Genomic DNA, 16942 nt, shown 5'->3' on the forward strand with positions numbered 1-16942 from the left:
TAGATCAATTTCACCATGGGTTTCATTTTAATATTTAAATTCTGTAAATTATGTGTTACTTTTATAGCATATTAAGTTTCTTTGTTAAGTAACTAATGTACAAGGTTTAATTTGAATATGTTTACTGAGTGTACAGATTTTCTTTATATGTGTTGAACTTATTGCTGAGCTGTGTGAAACTGCTTCTGTACTTTCCCCACTTCCCTTTGTGTGGGCATATGACATACATTTTGCACCATTCAAGTTCATATTCATAACTTCAATCACTTGTTTGTAGGCCAACAGGACTCCGTAAACAATCAGGCCAATAGATAATCTGTAATTTTGTTCTTTTTCTCTGTGTGAGGAAAAAAGTTTCCATCCAACTTTCCAATTGTACACTATCTGTGTGACGTGTTGACACTGCTTGGCTTCTGCAGCCAGTCAAATATGGCGAGTAGTCCTTTCCACCCCCCCCATGTGTTTCTAGCGACCTACCCAGTCTCTGGGTGACCTACATAGCTGACTCTTGATTGGCACAGCCCCATTTCAGAGATTACTTTGCTTTGGGGAGTGTCCTGCCTTGCCATGGCCTTCAGCCTTCAGCAGCGTTGTGCAACTCTTTAAAAATCCAGGCGAGAAAAGAAGGCAAGGCCTCGATGACACAGAGCGATGACACTTAGCCCTGCCTGCGCTCATAAAACCTACTGGAAGACTGCCATGGAAGTCAAACCTCAAAGTCCTTTGAAAAGATTGGGAGGAAAAGTGAGACCAACATCAAAGGGACAAACAGGGTAATATATGTAATATAGCCCCCCAACCCTTATTAAGACCTCCACCCAATGAATTTAAATAAAACAAAACACTTTTGGGATGGACAACCGCTCATAGACATTGTTATTACAGCCTGTTGCTGCTGTGTCAAGTGGGCATAAAAGGGGTTAACCTGAAAAAGCAAGAAATGTGATAAAACAAACCAAAACAGTTTCCTGTGGCACAAACCTCAGTAAATCTAAACACTGGACGTGTTTACAACCTAACCGAAGGGGTAGCGGACATGCTTGGTGTCTTGGTGTTACATAACACTTAACTGCCTCTATGCTCACTCTAAACCTTTATGTAATGTTTTACGTGCCATCTCGGGTATTTCCTGTCTATTACGTTAACTTCCAGAGCCCGAAAGTGGTGTTTTTTCCTTCTTTATTTCACTTCTCTCGGGAAATACCCGAGCTCCAACAAAGGCAAGGAGAGGAGGGTCGGCAATTAACGTCACCAGTCTGGCAACAGGCAACTTGTCGACTGCCTCTTCGATGATTGGTTGTTTATTTCGTAGTCGCTTTATGATTGGTTAGATTTGCGTTGCAAGGGGGTACATACCGCTGCTGTAGAGTCCATTTTGTCGCAATTCTGAGTCGGGAGAGAGAGAAGTGAGATCTCTTCACCGGCCTTTAACACCAAATAAGCTTCGAGAGTGACGGATTTGTAGGAGATATAGTTTGCTGTGCTTCCTACATAGTCCGTAGAGGGAGTTTAGAAGCTAACTGTAAATTCTTTTCTGACGAAAGGCTTTAACAACCAAGCCTGAAGAAGTTGGTAAGAAACAGTTTTGTACCTCGTCGCCATATTAAACCGAGTTTCTTTGTTTTGGTTCTGTGCCAAAGTAGAGCGTCCTAGATCATAAAAAAACGTTAGAATTTGAACCACTGGATTTGCTAATTAATTAAATGATCCTATATGAAGGGTATACAAACTATTTCGTTTTATTATTAATTTACTACACAAGAACAAGGGAAAAATTGGCCGCAGTTTAAGCCCAGCCTGAGCAAACAGGAGTGGGCTATGATGTCGCACTTTTCTTACATAACATTTTCGTGTGATAATCGCTATAGATTACAAGTTATATGCAAGGTTTTTATAAATGTAATGGCGAGGAAATGTCATTTTGTCGGTACTTCAATGTTATGTAATAGAATATTTGAAGAAAACGTCAGTTCCCAGTCACACGTCACAACACTGTGAGCGCTATTGTTATGTTGAGTCCTGTCTATTTAGCATATCTAATGGACGTTAAGTCCTGTCAAGTTAGCATATCTGATAAGCGTTTTTTGTTAATGCCCCGAAGGGTCGGCGACTTCTTGGAGTATCGTGCGCCGAGGTGAATTGATGTTCAGCTCGGCTTCACGAGAAAACAACGCTTATTGGCACATGAAAACCTCAGACCCTGCTGGACACAAATGTGCAGCGAGAGGTAGACAGAAGACTACTTCGAGGACCTGGGGCCCGATTGGAGGAGAAAGATTGAAGAGAGACGTCTACTCGGTTAACTTTCTGACAACAAAGAGGTGAGCTGGCGCTGTTTTCCTGGTGTCCGTGTGGGGGATGGGCGAGCCTCGCTGTCTGGTGTTTCTGCACGTAGTCTCTGTACTTGTTTTTATTGTGATGTGGTGCGCCTGTGCTCGCGGTTGGTAGTCAACAACTTGCGCTGTAATTGCATAGATTATTAGCGTGAATAGAAATGTATAACCAGAGTTTATTTTTAATAATACTATTCTCACAATTTAGGTGACACGTAGAGCAAAAGCAGTATGGGAGGTGGAGAGAGGTACAACATTCCAGTTACCCACCCTGAGCGCCCTTTGGCCAAGAAGAACCACCAGCTTGGCCGGGCAAAGCAGCGAAGCCGTGACCAGAACGGAGCAGCTGCATCCGTAGGGGGGGCAGGGGGCCTTCACCACCACGGCCACCGACGGAGCGAGAAAGGCGCTGCCTACCACAGGTCTCCAGAGACACGGCAGGCCGTGTCTGCAGAGAAGAATGCTTCTGTCCGTTTTTCCACCAACTATGATCAGAACTGGGAGGGTGCAGTGTCTCATCTCAACACACTCCTGGCAACCCAAGGCAGCCCAAGCTATGCAGGGCCTAAATTCAGTGAGCCACCTTCACCCAGTGTTTTGCCCAAACCCCCTAGTCACTGGGTGTCTTTCCCTATCGGCTCCTGTGACAACAGGGAAGTTATGACCTTCCAGCTCAAGAGCCTCCTGAAGGTGCAGGCCTGATGGGGGTGATACCAGTTCTTCATTTAAAGAAAAAAAATAAGCCAATGCATGGACCCACCCACCAGGAACGCCTCAGTTCTGTAGTATTTCTAGCTCTTTTCTTTTTCTCTCCTTTTTTTGGCTGACCTTCAAAGTTGGTGGATGCTTGACAGGAGCAATGTTTTGCAATTCCTGTTTATCATCCATTTTAAAAAAACTGATCATTTAAAATTTACAGAATTGCAGCCTTGCTGGTCGGTGATGCCTTTAGCGGAGTTTCTGTGACTATGACAAACTGGATATTCTTTGTACTTATGTTTTGTTTTGTTATTTTTAATCTTGGCTGCCAAGGCAGATTGAGTGTGCTTTTTTCCCCAAACAAGGATGGTAACATTAGTCAGGTAAATTCCCATCACTTTTACGGTCCACTTCTTTGGACAGACATGGTGTTTCATTTATGTTTCTATGAAGAATGATCTTTGGAGTTATCTCCTTAAGCTTTAGGTGCTAAAGCAGGTTCATATTTGTAGCAATTTTATTTCTTTTAATCAAGGGCCCACTGTTGTTTATATATCACATTCATTGTTTGGCTAAAGAAGGCACTCAACTGCAGTTCTGCAGGGAAAAAAAGATATTTTACAGGAGATGAGCTGTAGTGTAACTACAGGTTAATGGTATAACCTCAAACGAAGGGTAGTAAGAGACCATGGCACACTGGCTTTGGACCACCAACTCACGTACCCTTTTTTACTGCGCTGTGCGCACATGCACTTGGAGTTGAGTGTGTCCAAGGTCTACAGCACTCTTATCATAGCATTATTTTGTATAAGTGCTTTCTGTTGTGGTTGTTGAAAGATGTATAATGTGCTGTGTATAACCAAAGCAATGTTTTGCTTTTCTTTTTTTGGACATTTGGGCAGAAGGCAGTGTTGCCATTTCCACTTGCCAACTCGAAGTGAATGGTTTGACGTCTCCTTGATCACCTGTTCTGATCAGTACCGTTACTGCTCCTCAGTCTCTGCCTCTTCAGGACAGTGCCTGCAGCTCCAACATGCGGAAGGGGGCCTTGCTTAAATGTGGGACTACTGAGTTTTGTTTTCTCAAAAAAAACCCACATTGCCTGGCCCTGTTGGCTGTATGCTTTTGTGCACAAGGCGAGACAGAGCTAAGGAATGTTTCTGAAGAGGCCCAAGCGCCTCAATGTGAGACAGGAGGCTGGTGTTTGTGTTTACAAATTAAGTCTCAATGGTTAACTACCCCATAATCAACAGACACTTGCTGCCTGTTGTCTCTTGCACTTCTGTCCCTTAACCTTCTGCACTGCAATCAGACTGTTTTCTTTTTTTCATAAGTTACAGGCCAGGATGCTGTTCAATTAACGGAGGCGTAATTGACTATCTTCTATGGATTCTCTTTCAGTTCTCTGTTGAGGCTCTTTGCTTTCCCTTTGCAGAATTGGAGCCATTCATGGCCAGCTTAAAGATGACAAAACAAAGTATGAAAGCTTGTGAGTTCAAGAGCCATGTAAATAATGAACTGTATAAAACACTTGTAGCATATGTACATTTGCAGGCCAAGTTTGTGGCCTGTTTGACAAAAGTATTTTTAGTAATAACACTGAATGTATGAGACATGCTAAGGTCATGTCTTGACTTCAATACTGAAGAATATTTTTGTTAAAAAAAAAAAAGCTGCCTATAGCATCTATCAGTACCCCTATACTCTGATCTTTCCAGAGTTATTGCACATTTTTTATTGTGTATTGTGCAGTGTAGGTTGAAAGATGCTAAATGGGAAAAACAAGTAAAATAGAAAAAAAAACTCCCAATTGGACTCTAGGAGACTTGCATATGTATAGATTTGAGTTGTGAATGTGCTTACAATGGTGTGTAAGCATAGCACTTTTTTATTTTGTTTTATTTTTTACAAAAAAGAAAAACTGTGCCTAAGTTAAAACTCATACTGAAACTGACCATAATCATTGGTGGAAATTCCCAAGTTGACCAAATATTTTCCAGACATTTTCAGTTCTTGGCTGTTCTTCCGCCTGCTGACAATTGAAAATGTCTATTATTTTAATTACTGCCTTTTCTTGGTTCATGTAAACCTTTTTTTCTTGCCCAGACTAAATCATGCATGGCAGTCTCCATATTCAAAATTTTAATCAGTGAATTGGCTTTTTAATTTGTCCCTCGGATGAAATGTCACCAAGAACAATGAAATGTGCCCTGTTTACAATTGGTGTTAATTTGTTACAAAATGTAAAACAAGAAAGCACTCTTTGAATTGATGAAAAACTTGAACGAAAAAAAAAAAAACCTCAAACAAAAAATTAAATCCCCTCCCCTACCCCCCTACTTTGTGTTTGAGTATTTTTGACTTGATATAGTAACACTTGTTTGACACTACCTTTACAACACAGCTTGTTCAACTAGAGCAGTGTAAGAATGTATTTATTGTCAAAAGATATCAGGTATAACAGTTTAAACAAGGGAGTTACTTAGGGACACGAAAAACAATTGATTCTTATCTTTAGTATATTATTACATAACAAAATGACTCTGGGTACCAGCTGTATCAGCATATCTTTCATTGTCACAGCAATTACAATAACTATAGTATACAAGTTGGCCTGCTGAAATTAAACCAGACCAGGGCATGTTGTGAATACTGGCAAAGCAGGCCTTCAGTTTAATTTAACACATGTACACAAAAAAAAGAAAAAAAAAAAAGCAGGAGCCAAATGTGCTTTTCTTACAAACATAACAAAATTGTTTATTTACCTTTGGCAAGAGATTCCTCCGTATTCAAATAAGAAATGAAAGCAGGAAGCACAAGACTCCTTTCACACATGCACACCTTTCTATAAATACAACCTTTTAACATGTCTACTTGCACCCTGGTCTCTTCATAAAGGTCACAACAGCAGTTCTTAACACAGTTGGACCTTGAAGCATTCAACTTTGAGTGCATGCAGTTACATTGATAGATAGTGACGCACAAAATCATTGCTCTGCATGAGTTCCATAGCTCACTACAGTAGTAGCTTATATCCAATCTTTTTTTTTTTAAATTTACAACTTTAAGGTATTCTTCTGTTACGAACTTTCCCAATCCAGAAGGTAGCCTTCTCTCTGTGTGGGAGGGAATTGGTGCAGTTCTCAGCAGCAAGAGCAGGGAACCAAATGTTATACACGCTAGAGTCAATACTGATAATGCTTGTAGCTACAAAAGCAAAAAATCTTGTGCACACATACTGTGGTTCTCCTGTCACTGCTGCTTGTACGTCTGGGGGAAAAAAAAAACAAAAAAAAAAACAAAAAACAAAAAAACCTGGGAGGAACGTAACAGAACATTATTAACCAGTTAATTAATCATTAACCAGATTATTGAAGCCAACAATGTGAAGTAATGCATGTCCAAAATGGCTAGAGGTGAACATTAAACAGAAACCTCTAGAGAAACATAAACAGGGCTTTGGAGAACAGTCTGTCAGTGGCCTCCAGACTTGCGTCCAGCCCAGGACCTGGAGCGAGAGCGTGACCGGGACATGGATCTAGAGTAGGAGCGTGATGGGGATCTCCTGACAGACTGTTTCTGGGATGGGTGGAAGTCTTCGGCAGGGCTGTGAGACCTGGACTGGCTCTTTTTACCTTTTGGTCTTGACCTGGACGCTGATGGGGAGCGGGAGGTGGAGTGTGAGGCCGTTTCATGGTGCGTTCTGTGGTGGTCACTGGGAGGAGCTTTGTGCCTATTGGGATTATCATTACAGTTACTATCATTACAGAGTACAGTGCCATGTTTATATGATTACTGAAATACAAGAGGACAGAAATGAGCCCACTTGTTATTTTCATGGCTTCTGCTTCTTCTGTGTCGGCTGTAGGATCGAGAGCTGAAGAGGGAACAAGAAAACAAAATTGCTGAGTTACTGTACAGTTTGAGTGAATTACTTTATATCCTTACAGCATGGCTTGCCTACATACAAGCAGTATATGGCTTCCTCTTTATTACATAAATTGTTTCCTGCAGAAACTGCCACGCTCGGACATCGTCCAAAGTTTCTGTGTACAAACCTGCAAACATCATGCCCTCTCACACGCTGCGCATGGCCCACACAATTACAGGAAACTACATTTATGGCACATGTCACAAGCAGATCATAACTAAAACATAGTCACAAATAAATATTTCACAAGAGGTGGTAGACTCACTCATGTCAGCACATAGAAATAAGTGCACAACAGCCACCAGGCACACAGCACATTCGTCTCAGAACACTGCAGAGTGTACAAGCTCTCCTTTAAAGTTAAATGACAGAGGGGAGGAACCACAGCAGGAACTGGTCTTATTGTGATTGGTCACTTTCAAAGCAATGACACTCCAAACTTGCTAAATGACTGCTTTAGTTAACTGTGTTGCACCAAGTTGCAATCAGCCAACAGCATGAGAGCCATTTCAGACTGTGTTCACTTACATTTTGGTAAATGAAGTTCACAGAATTGTTTTGTTTTTGTTTGTTTTTGTTGTTTTTTTTTTTTAAATGTAATGACAACTTTCAATTAATTTAATATTTAAATGTAAAAAACAAACAAACAAAAAACAGAATTCCAAGGAATGTATTGCATATCAGTTTGTAATTATGAGGAAATTAATACTAAATATAGGCTCTACTTTAAAGTTCCACCAGAGAGACGAGTGATACACCCACCATGTTTCCTCAATCCATCATTCACCCATCAGTTTTCTTTACCGCTTATTCCACTCAGGGTTGCAGGGGCAGGATATGAAGCCTATCTCAGGGTTGAGAGGTGGGCTATAACCTGAATAGGTCCCCAGCTCATCATGAGAATAGCAAGTTGCTAATTTGCATAATCCAAAATTGCAAGATAGTCAACAGAGCAATTCTTTGAGGGATGTTGAAAAGCTGGTTAAGCTCTCGTTTCAATACCCTTGACATATTAAACAGTTATAAACGTAAAAGACAGTGAAAGACAGAAACCCAAACTCAAGTCAGTCACAAGCTAGTGCACTCCTAGACCAGAGTCTAGATAAATGGGAGGGTTACGTGTAGAAGGGCATGCAGTGTAAAAACTGTGCCAAATCAAATAATTTTAATGTGGATCTATCTGCTATAGTTAAAAGTACATTTGTGAAAAAGCCACATTAACCGCTTGTTACGTTATCATTAAAGTAGTGGCCAGTCGCAATAGCTAATAATCAAACAAAAACGTTAAAGTGAGGGATAAGAAGAAAATGAGAAAAAGTCCTGCCTGTATAACGTCCTAATTTAACAGAATAACAATTAGTTATGTCTAAAAAGTGTTATGTTTGCAAAATCCCAGATTGAAGCTGAGAAAACAAACAAACGAAAACAACAAACAGTCACATATATACGTAAAATTCTGCCAGCCCCTGCAGTACCCCACCCTTTGTATTATATACGTGAATACATACATGTAAACACAAAAGATTTCTTACAGCAGGCAAGTTCTGACAGGGTTGTAGCTCCTGGATTAGGTAGATTTGATGTGTGATCATGTGTATGTTTTAATGCATGTTTTTGTCTCAGGTTTTGTCACAAAACAATTTCAAAGCCAAGTCACAGCTGGCTAAACTAAATGAGACATTTTTCAAAACATTTTTGTAAGTAGAAAAGTTAAAGTTTGTCATTTTGTCCACAATTGCCTACAGTCTCTCTTTAAACCACTATTTTCTCTGCTGCAGTGTGCAGCTCGTTAGATCCTCAGCTCTGGTCTTCAGATCTAGTTCAACAAACCTCTGGATTCTCTGCTCGGTTCAGCTATTGTTCCCCTGACACTGCACAGCCAAGTAACCTGTGTCGTTCTCCATTTGTCCATAATAAGTTGTGACTCACTGTCCACAGGCTGCTACATTACTGATGACAGGTGGCTAATGTTGCTATCATTTAGTTGCTAATAGTTAAACGGCAAATGTTAGCATGTTAACATTTATGATAACTCCAAATTCCTGAAGTGTTGTTCAATGCTCTCCGGTGGCAAAGAGGGCAGCTATTGGCCCTTCTATAGCTTGACCAGCCTGTGAAAAAAAACTTTTATTTTTATATTATTAAATATTGATACAATTAATATAACACTGTATATTTTATGTTGTGGATTTGGATTGCATAACGTTACTAAAGCTTTGATATAAATATGGGTTACTAAACCCTATGTCCCCATTTCGTTGAGTCACCCCTGTTGCAGGTATTGCTCTGATATAAAGTAGGACAGCTGCTTGCAGCTTTTAGCTAGCTGCCTAATCTAAACATCTTATCAGACTAAGCTAACAGCCCATCTCCATATTTTAACTTCAGTAGCTTTACTGTAGATTTTCCTTGTGGAAAAAACAAAAATGAGGATGACTACAGAGTTTGCTTCTCTTCACGTTGAAGGCTTTTAAACAGGTGGTTTGATGGAGAACTCCCACCAGCTTTTTCCAAATAAAGGTTTTAATAATGCTTGCAGGAATAAGTGCTGCTGTTTTGCACACTAGAAAATGTTTGCTTTAACCCCAGCTGAGCTCAGCATCTCAGTAACTGCTCTGCCTCTGCACTGTCTACCCACACAGAGCAGAGGCAGAGTGCCAACTACCCACACGGCATCTCCCTGATAAACTATGACAGCATCTTCCCTGCTGCTGTTGTGTTATCCGTTTTTTTGTTGAAAAATTGGGGGCTGCTTGGGCTCAATGTTGTAATATTTTTTTAATTTGCACATGTGCGCCAGATATATTTCTATTGCATATTTATTTTTAATACAAAACGTGTGTGAAACGCTTGCACTTACATAATGACATCTGAGTGCTACAGAGTTTAAACAAAGCAGTGAAGCAAAAAATTTGCATTGAGAATTTTATTTATATTCATGTTACTCGAATTGTTGCAGCCCCAGTATGTACACACACGTCCCCCCCCCCACTCTATTGAGTCATAAATTGCCCCTCCATCTTTCCCCTTTCTTTTTTCCTCCTCCTTTGCAAGTGCCTGCTTTCAGAGCTGCAAACATCCATAGAGCACTCCTTCACACTCACTACATTTATATAATTATGTTTTTGGTGAACTTTAATGTCTTATATTCCTTAAAAGGCGTAAAAGTTGCCAAGAACTCACTCTCTAGGGCTCTCAGACCTCCGAGGGCGACGGTCAAAAGAAGGGCTCCGGGACCTGCGGCGATCATAACTGCGACTCCGTGATCGTCTTCTGCGGGTATCCCGATCATCCTCATAGCGAGAGAAACTGCGAGGGGAGTGGCGCTCCTTGGCCTTCATCTGATTAGGGGCTTTATTGACAAATCCACATCAAAAGGTTATGTAACAATACAACACATTTCCCAAAAGGAGATGGTGCAGTTAAGCTCAAGTAGGAATGCCAATGGGTCATACTCTTGCGGTCTCCCTGTGCAAACTGGATCTCAATCTGGCGCCCGCAAACCCATTTACGATCCAGGTTGTGAAGAGCATCTTCTGCATCCCGGACATCTTCAAACATGCTGGATTGTTAAGGACTTTTAATTTGGAAAGGTGGAGCTGAAAGCTGCACGCATGCAATAATAATAAAAAAAAAAAAAAAACAGCAAGCAGCTGCAACACAAGTAAAATAAAAAGCAAACACACAAAAAAAAACACCACACAGCTACTGGATCAGTGAGGCCAAAAATGTATAAGAGTAATTCATCATCTCAGCATATTTCTTTCATTTATAATTGACCGTCTTCCGTAATACCAACTCAAATTATGTAACATTAAAAATAGGCCCATTTGTGACTTCAAATTGTGAAGACAAGACAAATACTAATGGTGATCAGATTGGGTAGGATACAAAAAGTCTGGCTTGTTACCTTTAACATGCTTGACCTTCAGCTTGATCTTTATAGCCTTGGCAGAAGAACTTGAGGTTTCCTGCTTGTCTTTGCCCAATAAACACTTTTCTTTTCCTCCCTTTGGTAGACAAATGGAAGCCTGGAAGCTCTTTTTTGTCCTCTTTGTATCTTCATGCTTTTGCTCTGTCTTTATTTTCCAAATTCCACTACTGCTTGTCGCCTGGATGTCTTTGGCTTGAATCTACTCTACAACCGCCTTTCAACTTTCTTTGGTGTGGGGTCTCCATACCTGTATCTTTACCATTCTGAGGCAACAACAGAAGAAATATTGGTTAGGAGTATATTTAATGCTAGAAGCATTAAAAAAAACAAACAAAAAAATCAATTACATTACAAAAACTCCTCTTAAAAGGGAAATATTAAATCAGGTGTTACTCAATTCACTGCACCCAACAGATCAGAGTTGATGCTTTACAATCCATTAGTGAAAAAGTACAAACATAAACTGAAAGAATAAAGGATATTGAATGTAAGCAAATCCTCTTGGTCGTCGTGTATAGAAGTCAAGTGGAATGTAGACATCTACAATAGGCCCATAACGACCAAACTCACGCCGTAAATCCTCTGGCCTAAAGTGTCATGAAATAAGCACATTTATTCTGCTGGCTACCATATGAATTTGGCTCGAGTCCAGTGTGCAGCACATACACATGAGTTGGCGCCAGCAAAGCATCGGACATTGCTTAACAGCAAATAAACCGAATTACTTTCTTACTCATAAGGAAGTTTCCTCATCAGGACATTTAAGGTGAATTTGTGCAATTTAACCAGAAACTGTCTTTTTCACATATTCATTGCGGCCATAAAACCCATATATGGCACTTTTCACAGAAGTGATTTTTTTATTTTGTGAAATCAACCACACTTAAAAATCTACTTATTATCTTTAATAATAAGTACTTTAAGTCATACTATTCACATTTAGGCCTCTAGATTATCAAACAGAACTCATTACGCTAATTTCCAAATACATTTTTTATTTTAATCTTGGCAGCAGAAACAATGTAGCACAAAGGCAGTTACACCTTAGGGATACCAATGTCCCCAGTTAGGAAGCATAACCCATTGTGAATCCATTTGACCTGATTTGGTGCCAATGTTGTAGCTGGCATCATGACATTCGTCATGGCATCTCCAGGCTCGCTCACACCTGGCACATGTACTCACTGTGGACTTGCATCCGTGAAGACAACGGGCTAGTTCTAAGTGTTGTCTGGTAATGCCAAACACAGTGTATGGCATGTGAGCACATGTCTTACTAAAGGATGCCCTACATAGTCTTTGGTCAGAAACACACACATGAGCAAGGCTCTGTTCATCTTCACACAAAGGAGCAGATACTGGTCCTTTTGCTGGGTCAATTCCCTTCTATGGCCCCGTGAAACTCCCCTGAAGGAATGGGCTGTCTTCTGGGATCGCCTCAACAGTCTTGTGGAGTCAGTCAGCACTCCTGACTGTTATTCAGTCAGAATAATACCAATTCTATTTGAGGGACTCTTTGGAAAGGATACGCATTGGCTAAAATTTCAAAACACTCAAAAGACATTCTGTTTAAAATAAAATTTAAAATGCCTTTACTCTCATAGCACAGTCAAGCAAGTGCCTGAACTTTTTGTTTAAGCTTAAACAGCCATGCCCTGAGGATAAAGGCCTTTTGAACTTAATTTGAAAACAGAGCACCTTGAAGTGCATTGAGATCCCTTCCACTGTCTTAAGCCTGTGCTGGGAGACAAATCAAACCTCGTGACAGGGCTTAAAGATGTGCAATCCTGTAAGAGGTGGACTATCTCTGTAACTCGAATGGACCACAGTCTTATGATGTCAGCAATGACATGGGCACCAGCAAAAAGTAAAACAAGAAAATAAGTGAGAGGGGATATAGAGAGAGCAACGGTCTGTGGCCACCACCTTCAAAACCCATTCTGTCGTATTGTTGCCTCTCCAATCCACCTGTTATCACTTTCACGTGCACCAAAGCAGATAAAATGAATTCACTATTTATATGCCCGAAGTTTTAATTGGCTGTAATGTTCAAGTGTTGCCTTAATATTTTTAATTATTTTTTTAATGATAGGAAGGACATAAAATTAAATTCCATAATTAAAAAGTGCATAGTGCAAAAGTGCGTAAACTACAGATATTGTAGTTTACTTGCAGGAACTGCTGCTGTCCAGCCTTTAGTTCAGTTTCAAAGACGTATTTCAGTCGTTTATTTTTTTTGTCCCCTCAGACAGGTCAGGGTGTAGCGTTAACTTCAGTAACAACACGAATGTTTCAGCTTCTTATTTCTAAGTATTACCAAATATTACACGGTTGTGTTGTCCGTAGCCAGCTTCTCTGTCCGGAGTCACTCTCTGACCGTTAACGTCAGTTTCCTAATTTTGATGATGACATCACGTTGACATGTTTGCTAACTAACTAGCGTCACATTTAGCCTGACCATGCCTGCTTGCACGCCGGCGGGGTTGAAAGTAACACCGTACCTGGACTCGTCGGCGATGTTTCTGACAAAAAGAGATGTATTCGGAGGCCTCAGGTATCTCGCCATTTTTCAGCGGCCCGTTGCTACTGTAGAGAGGCCGTGAATTCGTGTATTGCAGCTATCTGTACCGCAGCTGAGACAGGCTACGTGGTCAGTCAGAGCGCTCTCTCGGCACTGCGCATGCCTAGAAGTAAAACACGACGGTCTCTCTTGCTCTCTCTTTCTCAGACCTCAGACAGGGATGTCAAACTGACAGTTTACATTGTGGACCACATATAGGCTACTTTGAGCATAATTGGATCAGTGAAACTCCCTCTTCCTGTGAATGTAAAGAGGTTTAATTGCATTACAATTAAGTAGCAAACGAAATAAGTTTGTCAGCACGACTGGAAGACTTAAATGTGCAAAATTAAAGAAAAATATTTAGTTCATTACTGAGACTGTCATGTAGTTATAAAGTTTTTGTTAATTCAATGTCTTTTGAATCCACAGAAATTCCTATGGTATATAACTGCCATTTAATTGTTGATCTATTATTTCATTACGTTATTATTGTGAATGGCCAAAGGGAGGGTCCTCATCAGCAGGAAATGTAATACAGTTTAAAGTCTAAAATCTGACCTTATGTGTGACAAATCTGTTTCATACTGTCTGTGATTATAAGAGAAATATATGGCAATCACAGAGTCCTGAAATTAAATGTAATTCCCTAAAAGTTAATGTTTTAAAATATTTGCCAAAATTTCCCTAAAATAACCTTATAAGCTTAAAGCTTCCTTAAGTTTTCACCTTAACCTTTCCTGATTTATAATTACTTTTTTATTTCATCAAACAGAAGCCAAATCCCCACACTGACCATAGAAACTGATTTATGCCTGCTCAAGCCCCCAGAACTATCCAAACCAGTATCACGGCATAGCGTGCATTAGACCCGCTAGTCCACTAGAGGATGGTGTGGACGTCAAGCCACAAGCACATTTCTCAATATAGCCGACATGGCAAACACAACTTTTATCAAATGCTTCTTTGCATGGATATCTTTTGTTTACCTAGTTAATATTTTATAAAACACGTTAGACACAGAAAAAAGGCCTCACAAAGCAATGACCTTATTAAGACCATTGCAAATATAAGGGGACAGAAATATGACACACGCTGCTCTTTTTAATCAACACTTTTATTTAAATAGACACTGCTTTCTTCGCTGCCAAGTTTATATCCGTTTGCTCTTTCTGATGAGAGTTGTCGACCCAATGGTCAAAGTCTGAAATTGGATAAAGAAAAGAAAACACTTTTAAATTACAGACAATATTAAGATTATAATCCAGCAAATAGTTTGTTTGGTTTTTGATGCTGCTACTGTCTGAATTCTGGTAAGGTGGACTTTACCTCAACTATCTCTCCTCCTTTGAGCTCTTGGACGTGGCGGAGCCTGTCAGTTTTGCAGACCAGTTTGCCGCCCTCAATATTGACAATGCACTGCAGAGAAGTGGAAGAGACAATACACATAAAGAAACCCTCAAAACAGACAAGAAAATGAATTTAAACCCTTCACATCTTCAGGCCCACTAACATGTCATTTTATTTTACTTTACTTTTCCAGTAGGAAGAGGAGTATTCTTAGACACAGATGGCCGAACTTTAGTCAAACAGAAGCAGCAGATGCAGCAATAAGTGACCAATTTAACAGTGGTACTGTTGCCATAACACAAAATGGGGCAGTTTACTAAATATGAGTATGATTCACGAATAAAGAGAATGCAGCATTTTTTTAGTCTCTCAAAAGTTGCATCATCCTGAAGTAAATTAGCATTCAAGATAATATTTCATATAAAAAAAGAAGTTAAATAAAAATGAGTAACCTTGATCTTCTTGCCGTCCATGGTGGTGATATCAGCCTCCTTGCCGATGGTAAACGAGTTGGTCACGGACTTTCCGGGAGTCTTGGAGGTGATGACAAAGTCATTGCCACTCTGCTTGATCTCAGTGATTGGCTTGACGTCCTTGGCCACTTTGATGACATCTTCTGGGAGCTCTGTTAAGCAGAACACATGTATATTGTTAATTTATGCACAATAACCTACAACTTCAGCTACTGAAAATAATCGATTTTTTTCTTTACCGCCCAGCTTTTTTCTCACCCATGGCCCTGAGGAACTCCTCATAGTTCTCCTGAGCATAGACCTGCCACGTTCCACTGAAGTCCATGTTGTTTAGGTCTGGCTTCTCCTTCACTGAGGTGGCGGGAGGCTGAGGCAGCTGTGTGAAGCTCAACACAATGTGGAGATTGCTAGCGTATGCCCCACCTTCTTATACTTGATGGTATAGGGCTCCCAGTGCTATGTCTAATGAGTAACAATGTCCTCTGAAGTAATCACATGTTTGAATAACCTGGAGTTCATTTATACCTATGTGGCGACACAGCGTTCACCAAAGGTCAATTCATATTGGTAAATTTAGTAAATTTAGCGTTTAAGAGCTTCACTGGTGTGAAAGATGTGCAGATCACACATGGACTTAGCAGTAAAATGCATGCCAGCCTATTTCACAGCTTGACTATTTTGATCCTCATTAGTATTATAAAGGAACAGCTATTCTTCTTTGAGGCTCCACTTGCAATTTATGACAAAGGATCTGAATCAGCAAAAGAGCACACAAACAAAGAATCGAACCTTTTATCAGAAGGATATCAAATCGTAGAGGAGTTTAAGGATGAAAAGAAGAAAATGCTAAATGAAAGCATTTCATAAACATGACTAATATGCAGACCTTAACTGAACCTCATTCACGTCTCCAGCCTGCTAATGTAAATCTACCACTCTGAGGTAAAGTAGAAAGGTTAATGACACTGCGGACTGTTTGCTTCCAGAGTGGAAAAGAAATCATTCATTGCAAAATCTATTTTAGAAGTAATCCACTAGAGAAAAATTGCTGTAAATCCCTTTATTCACTACACACACACACACACACACACACACACACACACACACACACACACACACACACACACACACACACACACACACACACACACACACACACACACAAAATACAAATCTGCTTCAACAGAAACTAAGATCAGAGTTTAGGGTTTTTCAAAAGCACTTAAAGCGAGACTTGTTGAAACTGTCAGCATGACCAAAAGCAGATAAATGACAAAATGCAGTCCAAATTCAGTGCTAGTGGAGCAAGTAAAAGCCAGCAAACTAGCTCCGTAATGTCAATTACATATCATATCTATATGTATCTAATTGCTTACAGAAAATGCTACCATTGTTTACTGCAGAACACTGGCTACTATAGTGGTATTTTATAAGATAATCAGCCAAAAAGAGTTTCATTAAGCAAAATACTAGACACATCAAATAAAGTAGAAGCAAATCCTGGTGTAGAGGATACTGTGGTTTGTTTGCAGGAAATTCTCAAAAGTAACATGTGCGCAGATCTTGGTAAACCCTCACTCCCTGCAGAAATATCGATTTTTGACTCAGTTTGGAGTCCTAACTCAACTCCACTGCATTAGCTGGAGGTTTCTCCCCATGCTT

At 40.1% G+C, this 16942-nt stretch overlaps 4 protein-coding genes across 7 annotated transcripts in view; 1 reads left to right on the top strand and 3 right to left on the bottom strand.

Annotated features, from left to right (window-relative positions):
• The first annotated feature begins 1371 nt into the window (after window positions 1-1371).
• On the top strand, window positions 1372-4954 carry pnrc2 (proline-rich nuclear receptor coactivator 2). Its single transcript, XM_080897141.1, has 3 exons — window positions 1372-1572; window positions 2102-2321; window positions 2542-4954. The coding sequence occupies exon 3, from the start codon at window positions 2565-2567 to the stop codon at window positions 3033-3035; it is 471 nt and encodes a 156-aa protein (XP_080753267.1). The 5' UTR covers window positions 1372-1572; window positions 2102-2321; window positions 2542-2564; the 3' UTR covers window positions 3036-4954.
• srsf10a (serine and arginine rich splicing factor 10a) lies at window positions 4694-13562 on the bottom strand. Of its 4 annotated transcripts, none has more exons than XM_080897140.1 (6): window positions 13399-13562; window positions 11362-11484; window positions 10419-10525; window positions 10147-10315; window positions 6859-6909; window positions 4694-6765 (listed from the first exon to the last, which is right to left on the bottom strand). In XM_080897140.1, the coding sequence occupies exons 1-6, from the start codon at window positions 13461-13463 to the stop codon at window positions 6507-6509; spliced, it is 774 nt and encodes a 257-aa protein (XP_080753266.1). In that variant the 5' UTR covers window positions 13464-13562; the 3' UTR covers window positions 4694-6506. The 4 variants fall into 4 exon arrangements, with proteins under 4 accessions (XP_080753266.1, XP_080753263.1, XP_080753265.1 ...); XM_080897137.1 differs by lacking the exon at window positions 11362-11484 and adding an exon at window positions 10855-11160 and having other exon boundaries at window positions 10419-10514; window positions 13399-13537; XM_080897139.1 differs by lacking the exon at window positions 11362-11484 and adding an exon at window positions 10855-11160 and having other exon boundaries at window positions 13399-13537.
• Window positions 13563-14571: 1009 nt separating this feature from the next.
• fabp10a (fatty acid binding protein 10a, liver basic) lies at window positions 14572-15669 on the bottom strand. Its single transcript, XM_080895515.1, has 4 exons — window positions 15539-15669; window positions 15260-15432; window positions 14787-14876; window positions 14572-14661 (listed from the first exon to the last, which is right to left on the bottom strand). Exons 1-4 carry the CDS (start codon window positions 15603-15605, stop codon window positions 14611-14613), a joined length of 381 nt encoding a protein of 126 aa, XP_080751641.1. The 5' UTR covers window positions 15606-15669; the 3' UTR covers window positions 14572-14610.
• Window positions 15670-16886: 1217 nt separating this feature from the next.
• myom3 (myomesin 3) overlaps window positions 16887-16942 on the bottom strand; it is a 77666-nt gene continuing 77610 nt past the window's right edge. The window contains exon 37 of the mRNA XM_080895514.1: window positions 16887-16942. This exon is cut by the window's right edge and continues 225 nt beyond it. Coding sequence (XP_080751640.1) covers window positions 16898-16942 — 45 coding nt within the window. The 3' untranslated portion in view covers window positions 16887-16897.

The sequence above is a fragment of the Rhamphochromis sp. 'chilingali' genome (genome assembly GCF_963969265.1).
Source record: "Rhamphochromis sp. 'chilingali' genome assembly, chromosome: 11".
NCBI classification, from domain to species: domain Eukaryota; kingdom Metazoa; phylum Chordata; class Actinopteri; order Cichliformes; family Cichlidae; genus Rhamphochromis; species Rhamphochromis sp. 'chilingali'.

What these genes read in the sequence shown, in the direction of transcription:
- pnrc2 (XM_080897141.1), top strand. Translation starts at nt 2,565, where the DNA reads ATGGGAGGTGGAGAGAGGTACAACATTCCAGTTACCCACCCTGAGCGC.
- srsf10a (XM_080897140.1), bottom strand. Translation starts at nt 13,463, where the DNA reads ATGGCGAGATACCTGAGGCCTCCGAATACATCTCTTTTTGTCAGAAAC. An exon ending in AACATCGCCGACGAGTCCAG is followed by an intron (nt 11,485 to 13,398) that starts GTACGGTGTTAC and finishes ATGACACTTTAG; the next exon opens with GCCAGAGGATTTACGGCGTG. An exon ending in TGCACAGGGAGACCGCAAGA is followed by an intron (nt 10,316 to 10,418) that starts GTATGACCCATT and finishes TTGTCAATAAAG; the next exon opens with CCCCTAATCAGATGAAGGCC.
- fabp10a (XM_080895515.1), bottom strand. Translation starts at nt 15,605, where the DNA reads ATGGACTTCAGTGGAACGTGGCAGGTCTATGCTCAGGAGAACTATGAG. An exon ending in TGGACGGCAAGAAGATCAAG is followed by an intron (nt 14,877 to 15,259) that starts GTTACTCATTTT and finishes ACTTCTCTGCAG; the next exon opens with TGCATTGTCAATATTGAGGG. An exon ending in AAGGAGGAGAGATAGTTGAG is followed by an intron (nt 14,662 to 14,786) that starts GTAAAGTCCACC and finishes ATCCAATTTCAG; the next exon opens with ACTTTGACCATTGGGTCGAC.